General features: G+C 39.4%; 1 protein-coding gene across 1 annotated transcript; it reads right to left on the bottom strand.

Annotated features, from left to right (window-relative positions):
• Positions 1-1,168: 1,168 nt before the first annotated feature.
• Positions 1,169-5,646, bottom strand: LOC143221484 (trypsin 5G1; the record flags this gene model as incomplete). The annotated part of the gene is made up of 7 exons (XM_076446921.1): positions 1,169-1,272; positions 1,696-1,879; positions 1,953-2,066; positions 4,282-4,420; positions 4,527-4,636; positions 4,706-4,812; positions 5,512-5,646. Coding segments are annotated over 7 exons (893 nt in total), but the record flags the coding sequence as incomplete, so codon positions are not given.
• Positions 5,647-10,432: the final 4,786 nt, after the last annotated feature.

Below are 10,432 nucleotides of genomic sequence, written 5' to 3'. Positions count from 1 at the left end.
CCCAAGATTTCGCGCCCTTTTCGTCCTCGGTGAGCGTGTCTCGGTTTCCGTCGAAGTTCGTCGGCAATTGGGTTGACTTTATCCGAAGCCATTGAATTGTAAACGTGTGCAATACGTCCCTCGTCCCAATCGATGAACCGCGGAAGCATGATCGTGAAAGTGTTCTATGTTACGAACACACGATCCGCAAGATTGAATGCGAAAGTGAGGTTACGTGCTAATTTACGGACAAGTATCGAAACGAGAAACAATTTCGTGATGTAGAATGATCGGGAATGATTGCTTCGGTTCTTAGAGACTTAACGTTTTGTACTTCGTGTTAACTTGATCTATTAGGTTGTTCGGAATGTCATTTCGTTTGTTTCAGACAGAGGACCTAATTGTATTTTTTTACAACCAACTTCACACTTTAGCCCCATAAAAGAAAAGAAAAGAACAAATGATTTTCCGAATGAACCAATATTATACGAGTTTAACTCGTTGTGAGTTTCGCATACTAACATTCGTAACCTTGAATTATATTCGCGTTGAGACAAAATTACGTTTACTAAAGGAAAAGTCGAGAAATTTTTCCATAATTAATATAATAGGGAAATTTTTCCATAATAATAGAAAGTAGAGGAACTTTTCTATAATAATAAAAAGTAGATGAACTTTTATACAGTAATAAAAAGTAGAGGAATTTTTCCATAATAATAAAAAGAGAGGAATTTTTCCATTATATCATAGACATATTTTTATTTTGTTATTACTAACTACTTATATTATTAATAATTAACATAGACTTATTTTAGTAGTGACATATATCGGTACATTCGAAGCCCGCGAAAATTAAATCCAGCAGTGCGTTTATTCAGTTTTGAAGGTAAACGAGGAACACTTTGCTGGAGTAAAGATGGTTATATATTTTTCCTGGTTATATTACATAGTATGATACGTCTATTTCTCTCGGGAGGAATAGGAAATTTTCTTATTACGTATATTCTTCGTTATTTCGTGGGATTTTTAGAATTCCTCCCGGGAGAGTTGCACACGCGACCGCGGGATCCGTGGGAAGTCGAAGTTCTTTGAGGATGTCGTAAAGGGCGTTGCATTGTAATGCAGAAGATATTACAGGGGCGTCGTAATATATCCCGGGGTCGCGTTACGGTCTCGGCTACGCAGAGAATCAAGATATACCGGTTACGCCGCTGATCCAATCTTTCACTTCTGCTATGGCTGTAAAAGCTGTTGGGTACTGCCACTCGCAAGATCTGCTCCAGGATGCTACGCCTATAAATGTCAGAGGTGCCGTGAATAATCGATTTGGGCATTAAACATTCCAATAAAACGCGTTTCCTTGGATTAACCCTTTGCACTCGAGAGAAGTGCATTTAGATTCCGAAGATCGACATTAATTAATGTATGAAATTAAAAATTAACCAACTATACGTGTAATATCGAAATAAATTAATTCTATGTCTTAATTTTTAAAAGATTTCTTATTTACGGTTTTAAAAATGTCGTGGACTTTATGGGAGAAAGTCTTCGTATTACTATTCTTCTGTAACGAAAAGATCATCGAGTGCAAAGAGTTAACTTGAGTTCCATACTGGATTAGACGAATATTTTTAGCAACGATCGTAGAAATTACTGGACATGTTTGATAAAAGGTTTAATATCGTTGATTCGATTTTATTTGATGTTGAGACTCACCGAATAGGGTGTCTCCAAGGACCAGAGGTGATCCTGAGTCTCCAACGCAGGGTCTAGCTGTGTCTGACAAAGTGCAGAACATCCTGTTCGTTAGTAAATTACCACCACTGGCCTCTTCGCAATTCTGGTTGCTGATTTTTCGCATCTCGCTTTGTAAAAGTTGGTCCGAAACCGGGCCTAATAACTGTAACAAGAGGTCCATGTTTGTTGTGGAGTTTGGAATAGGAAATTTGGGAAAGTTTTCTAGATGTTCTTACCTGGGATGCACCCCAACCGAGGACTTCCACTAGGGAACCATCGATGATCATCGAATATGTTTTGGGCAAATGGATGGGTTGCTTGGTCTTGTCGAATGTTATACTAGTAGAGAGCTAGAGCAATGTCAAAAGGAATTATATTCGAGAATAACATAAGTGGTATCGAATATTTACACCATGTTCATGTGGACTTACGAAGGTCTATGTTCAATTGAAAAATCAGATGTAGTCATAGTAAGGGAAACGTTGGAAAGCGGAAAAGGAATGGTGGAATAAAAATATAAAAAGAGAAACGCTGCGTTGTGAGTAGTTAGTCGAGTGTTGGTCAAGAGTTAGTCGAAAGTTAGTCGAAAATTAATTGAGAATTAGTCGAAAGTGAGTTGAGAATTAGTTGTAAACGGTTGGACAAGAGTTAGTCAAAAGATAATTGAGAGTTAGTCGAAATTTAGCCGAAAGTTAGTCGAAAATTAGTGAAGTTGAGAGTTAATCGAAAGTTAAACAAAATTTAGTTGAGAATTAGTGAAGTTGAGAGTTAGTTGAAAGTTAGTCGAGAATTTCTCGAAAGTTAACCAAAAGTTAGTCGAGAATTAGCGAAGTTGAGAGTTAGTCGAATGTTAATCGAGAATTTCTCGAAAGTTAACCAGAAATTAGTCGAGAATTAGTGAAGTTGAGAGTTAGTCGAAAGTTAGTCGAGAGTTAGTTAGCAGCTGTTAGTCCTAGAGTCGTTAGTTGTAAATTTTCTAATCATCACTCTCACTTACAATTTTTTAAATAAACCACCACCCTTGCCTCTAAAACAGGAATTAAAATTTTAAGCAACTGCTGCCATTACAAGTGAGACAGGATTTTAAAGTAGTTCAAGAAGCTTCGCAATTTCATAAATCTTTTCATTTCGGATTTCGAATTGCACAGCGCGTGGCAGATAATTGCGAGCGATACGATAGGTCAGGATAATTGCTCGACTTTATGCGGTTATCTTTTAATTATAGAATTAAACACGGAGACGAAAATTTGCAGGAAGCGAAGTGTACTTGCCCGATTAATTGAGGGAATTATTTGCAACTGGTTTCAGTGTCTGTGCTAACTATTCCCGATTTAATGTGTTATTGTTAAACGAGTCTGATATCTTCTGCATATTCGACGATTCGGTTTGAAAATACGAGTCAATATTAAATTCAGCTTAAACGCGGCTGTTTAACGAATAATAGTACAGTCTCGCGGCAGAGATATCGCAGGTAATACCGGGACGTTAATTCTGCCTGAAATAAATCAATTATTAATTTACACCGTTTTATAAACTCTCTCGTGACTTTGACACGGAGACGAAACTGTATGGCTCATGTATGAGCAAGATCGGTGCATTCACGGTAGAAATTGAAGTAGGGTGTTGATATATAATTATAATAGATCTGCCACGTCGAGTTTCATTGAAAAAATTCCGATTTCAATGAATATATAAACATCACTCGTTAACCGTTTGCCAAATAATAAATGCTGTCAGCCAGAATTGAATGAATTTAAAGAAGACTAGATTAGAGACCGGTCTTATTACCTTTCATCGTATGATTTCGTATAATTTTTAACACGTGAATCGATTCGGTTCAGAATCTTTAAGAGAACTTATAAGAGATACCTATGTCGAAAAATTATTAGTTTACGATATATTTAACGAAATTTTGGTACTCGTAATACCGTTTAAACATCGTGACATTGGTGGTAAGAAGAAATTTCCAAAATATACCGGTAAAATTACAAAATAACTCGTAAATAGTAAGCGTAAGACACGTTCACCGTAGATACGTGCCATGGTGGCGCTAGTGAGTTAAGCGGAAGATCGTGTTAATCCTTCCGTGATCAATGGGAACTATAATACTCACGTACTTTTCATTGGAAACCATAGATCCAACTTTGCTATGTTTTCAGTAATTCGTGTTTCATTTATTTCCTAAGTTTTGAAATAAACGCGAAGTGACTTCTGTCGTATTATCTCTTATATCTCTTTATATCTCTTATATTATCTCGTATCTCTATATCTCTTTTATAATTATTGGAAATTAAATTTACGTATTTGCGTAACCAATTCGGCCACGGAAGGGTTAAGATTACCGAAACGTTTGCTCGCGAAGGGTTAATTTACAACACATCTGAGCCAAAGAGATCAATCACGTGCCGCAGTTATATAACACGAATCATTTAGCACCCATAAAGTATCGCCAAGATAATCGGTAACAAATAGTCCCATCTCCACCGCGACATTCGTAACGGCCACTAAACGCACACACTCTCGCAACGATCATGCATCCCAACTCGACAAGCGAGAACGTATTACCTCGACGAGGCCGACGTCGTAGTCGTAATTAAATGCGTTAAAGGCAGGATGTATCGCGACGCTTCGGACGCCGTAAACGTCGCCGCCCTCGTAGTAACGCGACGTGCCGGCCCTCACGTGGAACGGTTTCACCTGTATCCTGAAAAAAATGGAAGGAAAAAAAAAACGACGGTAGTTCGAGTTGCGTGTTGCGAATCGTGTGTACACGGAGATAGTTGGCGAGGAACGCGATATATTAATCTTGCCTGAGAGCGCACTGCGCCGACGTTATTATCCACTTTTCCCCGACGATACCGCCGCCGCAGAAATGCTCGACTTGGTGACCGAAAAACGTGCCATTGTTCTGCAACGAGACCTGCGACGAGAGGCAACGATTCTCTAAATGCCAAATCGACCGTGAAGATCGATCGCACGTTATACTAACCGCAAATGGATATTCCTCTATGGCCACCCTCTCTCCTCCGATGATTCTCGACTCTGCCAGTCGTCGGATTCTTCCTGACTCTGAGACCACTCTTTCTCCATGATCGGCTACGCAACATGCAAATCAGACGAATCTTTTAACGCGTTTCGAGTCATAAATGCGTTTGGGTCAAGTCTTTCTCTTTCACCCTCGTTCTCCCTCTTTCGATACTTTTTATTTAATCTTTCTTCGTAGGTAGGTAGAATTTTATTCCGCGATATTTTAGATTCGAAATTTTTATGGAGATATAGATAATGGAATTTTTGTAAAATTTTTGTAGCAAAAATTGCGGAATAATTCAAAGCTGTGTACGATATTTGTTTATTGGAAATGTGGACCGTGGTAGCGCTAGTGAGTTAAATGGGAAATCGTCGTAAGGCTGTTTTAAAGCTAAACTTACCACGAAAAAAAGCTTTTACCAAAAAACAAAATGCTTTCATGGTAAGTTTAGTTTTAAAACTACCTTTCGACGATTTCCCATTTAACTCACTAGCCCCATTGCTGTCCATATCTCCAATAAACGAATATCGTACACGCCATTGAATTATTCCCCAATTTTTGCTACGATATTTTTAAAAGATACTCTTCCGAACTCTTTCGAACAAAAATAATTTCAAATAGAAACATAAAAATGCTAATTTCACAACGATATTAATCAAATCACGAATACCATCACCATATATAATAACGATTCGCTACTAATCGAAGCTTAACTTAATTTTCGAATTTTCCATTTCACACTGTAGATATAACGCAAATTATTTAACGGCGAAACAATTTCGAAAGCTCACCGAGCGCCGAGGAACCGAAGATCACCAAGAACAGCAACGCGTGCATCTTGACGACGTTTGTGGTCCCCAGGGGGCCCGAGTGCTCCTTATAAACCCGCAGATCCGTAATTTCTGCATAAACAATGCGTTCCCGGTAATCGCTATCTGTTTCTCCCGTTTATCGGCTAATGCCTCTAAGGCGGCGACATTAAGGGCTAACTCGTGTCTCATAGCGCGTGTGTTTTTCGCGCGTGGTTCGAAAATGGCTCAAGTTATCAAGATAAGGCCGAAAAGCGGTTAACCGTGTGTCGCAACAGGGTCATAAATCGGCCGCTTCGTTAGGACGCGTCCGCTTGCGAAATTCTCGCTTAATCTAATTAAAACAAATATCGACGAGAGGCTGCTCGGTTCTCCCTTCTCTTTCGCGACGATTCGCGAACAAAGCTGAACGGGGTAAGGATGGCGGAAAAATGGCTTTTAAAATATCAATATCGAGAATCGCGCAACCTCTCGGCGATTATTCATCGCGAAGCTAATTGACCTGTGCGAATGCCGGGTTAATGGCACACGGGCTCGGTGAATACGTAACCCGCCTGTAATTTCATCGTTCTCTGGCTGTAACCCTGTTTCTTCCTTTTGTCGCGTCGAATTAATTACCCGGGCCCCTCTCTCCCCCGTCGCAGTTGTCCCCGAAAAATAATTTCGATCGCGCGTGACGCCGTTGTCGCTAGACTGAATCGTTAACAGCGAGATAAACGTTCTCTGCCCACTCGAGGACGGACGAAACGCGCGGCGGGTAACGCGATATTTATTATCAAATTAACATACATCAGGCTCGGCTGGAAATTCGTTGCCGATCCGCCCGGGGAATATAAATCAGCCCGGTTGTTTTTCCGCGTTCTTGTTACCCGTTTCCTGCAGTTTATTGTAATTAATAAATGGACGATATAACGAGGATTCCCGGGGCCCGTCGCATTATTTTATTTAACCATTTCCAAAGTATCGCCGATAATCTCCGCACTCGCCCGTTTAATCCCGCCTTCCGTTCGTTTGCCGGCGAATTAGCGCGCATTTTCCGTTCGACGACCGACATGCAACGCTCCGTGCGATCACAGCGCCGCCGCGGACCGATTATTATTTCACCTGTTTATGTTTCGTCTCGACCCACCGACGAGAAGACGCTCGGCCAGCCCGTGAAACGTGTTTTAAGCTGATTAACGCGTTCACGGTTTACGTTTTGCGTTCGCGTCGCGCGGTTTACGGTTCATTTGTTGAACTTCCGTTCGGCTGTAAACGAGATTATGCGGTTATAGGTAAATTTGATGCTGTAATTGCTAATATTTTTCCTTTGTTAATGTTTCGTGACGTCACTCGTTTTTGTTTCTATCCAATCAATGCATCTGTAGTTTGGCAATCCTTTTGCGATGTGTAAAATCGATAGTAATCGCGAGTAGTAGCGTAAATTATGTAGATCAACAGATGGATAAGTTGATGAATCGTGTTGGAATAGGATTCTGTTTATTTGGACACCCTGTAGCGTAGCAGATAAAATTTTGGAAATTTTGAAAATTTTGGAAATTTAGAGGCTCTAAAATACGTGTATCCCATTATCTCAAAATTTTTTCATCCGAATGTCTCTCATTTAATATGGATAATCGAAATCCTAACTATGCGGCAGACTCATTATCTTATTATCCATAACGAATAAAATACATAGTGTCGTAAATGTCCCAAGTTTATTCAAAACTTAGAAACATATATTTAAAAACAGTTCAAAAACTCGCATAACATCTCCCATTGGAGAATTTCACGAAACAGTTGATGAAAATATCAAAACACCTTCCAATTTATACAAAAACCGTTGCCTTTGAATTTCTAAATTGCTAATTACAAATTCGGAACCGAAATTAAAAAAAAAAGAATCAAAAGTATAAATCGAGGTCTGAGCATCTCTCATTGGAGAATTTCACAAAACGGTTAATGAAAATACCAAAACACTTTCCAATTTATACAAAAATCGACGGCTTTGAATTTCTAGGATTGCTAATTACAAATTCGAAACCGAAATTAAAAAAAAAAGGAAACAAAATGCGGTCTGATGCGCAAGTAGCGCCGTCTACGCGAAACTAGCGCCCCTGCTCTTGTTAAGTGATTAATTCTCGCTTTATCGCGGCGTACGGACGAGGAAAAATTATCGCGACGATTTTCATAACGCGTGGGTGTATTTCATTTGGCCGTTTCCAACCGGGGACCCTCTATTCATCCGGCCTTCGGCAGGAAAATATTTCAACGGGACACGCGTACGCCGAAACGCTGGGATTCCTGCGAAATGTGCATTCGTAATCCGGCGTAGACGCGAATCCGCCATAAATTTGGATAAACGTCGCCCTCTCCCCTCTCCGCCTCTCTCCTCTCCTCTCTCCCGCCGCCGCGTTCGCCGTTCGGCGTAATTTCAGTAATCGTATCTCGCCGATACGATGTACACGTCCGACCAGCTTTTCCCTCTTCATCTTTCTCCTCTTTTTATCAGCGATCCGGACTATCGCGGCTGAGTCACGAGTCGATTAAACTCTCGGACGATAAAGACAGTTGCATCGCTCTGTCTGCCCTTGCGAAACGGCTGCCATCGCGTTAATTCGTTCCGATGATGATCCGCTTCCTCGAATACCCTGGTGTGTTTGTTGCATCGTGCGGTGTAATAAGAGAGAGAGAGAGGATTTATAGGATTATAATACGTAAGAATTTATGGCCTTATGACATGAAATAAATAACGCTGGATGTGGGTAATCGGGTCGACACTCCGAAACGCAGTTTCGTGTCGGCTTTTCAGCCTGCTACCAACGAATCTCGGTGATCAAACGTTTGCATATCGGGCCAGGGGTATGTGTAATTTGCATACGTGGATGTTGCGACAAAATTGCGGGAAGGTGCATTAACACAGGTCTCACTCGTTCGTGATATTTTGTTTTTATAATTTTTCGGAACGCGAGAAATGGTTTTAACTGAATTTATGATTACTTTTTTTCAAGTTGGAAGGTAATTGTTTGTAGTTGTTCATTAATCTTTCTCGTACCATTACGATTACCTTCGTGTGTGTATAATTTGTGTAGCTACTCATTGTAGGTCGGTAGTAGTAGTATTAAACGTGTCGTGAAAGAGGAAATGTTTTATATTTAACGATTCCAATCTTCCTGTTATCTTCTATTTTATTTCTTCATCAAAAATCCATTGGTTGCTACCATATACAATGAATATTATTGCATTACTTTTATGGATTAATTAATAAAACGTAAATTACCGAACTTCTTGATACTTGAATATTTCCCGTTCATATATATTTCTTTCATTAATTTACTAATGTACCTTTATTTTTTTTATTATTATTATTATTAGGTATTCATAAGAGTAATATAATATACTAATACCGTTTTTAAAATTTTTTAATTATTCCTTATAATTCTCTAAATTAATTAGTCGGTACCTAGTCATTTATTTTCCAAATACTAAATCTTTCTGAAACAGCCTCTTTCAAGCATTGTTACGATAATTAGATATCCATAGGAGTAATTTAACGTACGATTAGATTAACCAGGTAGCACAGAGTTATTTCCCTTCCAAATACCGGGAAAGAAATTAACACTAGATTTACCAGACCAGTCAAAATGACTAGTTTTGCAATTTCAATTGAAAATTCCTACTGCGTGTAACATTTTCTTTCCGAAATGATATTATGACTTTTGCAGCCATAACTAAAGAATCAGTTTTATGAATTTTATATTATTTTATATGGGTTCGTGACAAATATACTTTTCGTTATTGACACTTATACCAGTATCAGTCAAAATGACTGGCGCATGTTTCTATGCGATGAAATGTCATAGGGGCAGCTACAAAAATTGATAAGTGCTGCAATGTTTTACAATGTCTTTTTTTCGGGATTTAGTTCAACAGTTTGGAACAAATTTATTGAAAATATCTACAATTTCTTCAAATCCGGAGTTTATATTACGGTGGATGAGTATCTTCTTCCAACGAAAATTCTACATGTGTAAAAATTGTGAGCGATGAACTACAAACAATTGAGCGTTTGATTAATTGATAATGTCTATAAATCTATTTTTGTATTACAATTAATATTATTCAACTTTCTTTGTCATTTTTGAAAAGTAAATAGAGACTGGAAGCACCTCTAAGCACTTTTTCTAAAGACCAGCCATTCTGACTGGTCTTGGTAGAAATAGGTATACTTAAATAACTGGTATATCTAGTGTTAATAAGAGCCTTCTCGAGGCTCGATTTAAGAAAGCCCGGCTCGTTTTCAATTTGCCTGGTCCACGTTTGCGGATGGGTAAATTTTCGTTTATCAGCTGCAGCTTTTCGTTTATCAAATGTCTCCGTGTCTTATACACAAATTTCTGCTATCGTGCCTGCGTAAGTATCATCGTCCCTTCTGCCACGATATCGCGCAAAAACGTCTCGGCGCGCTTTACACGCGCGTCGCCATCGTCGAATCCGGCGAATTATAATAAACCGGAATTTCGGAAACTCCGCCGGCACCTTCCTCGCCGCGTTCGTGTTAAGCCGTTGGTGCAGTGCGTCGTGGTAGGAACCAAGTATTAGAAGTTGGAAATTTCGAAGAGATTACAACGAATTAACCTGAGGGGAAGTTGGCGTATAAGAGAGATGCCGCGTTTACCCGGGGTTCACGGGGAGACGTCGTTCTGCGAAAATTGCTATTTCGCAGTAGCTAGCGAAGCAACGCGCGCGGAACTTCTGTTAAATCGTCGGTTCGTTTCGTTTCAGATATCCCGATATCCCGGAAAAATCGGGCATCATAATGGAAAATTGTAATTCGGGTTCAAATCACGACTCTGAAAATATAATGATACGCGTGACAGATGTTTTAGAAATATATAGG

This window comes from Lasioglossum baleicum, unplaced genomic scaffold, assembly GCF_051020765.1.
Source record: "Lasioglossum baleicum unplaced genomic scaffold, iyLasBale1 scaffold2466, whole genome shotgun sequence".
NCBI classification, from domain to species: domain Eukaryota; kingdom Metazoa; phylum Arthropoda; class Insecta; order Hymenoptera; family Halictidae; genus Lasioglossum; species Lasioglossum baleicum.
Note: the sequence above shows the minus strand (reverse complement) of the source record. Positions and strands in the feature narration are given on the sequence as shown.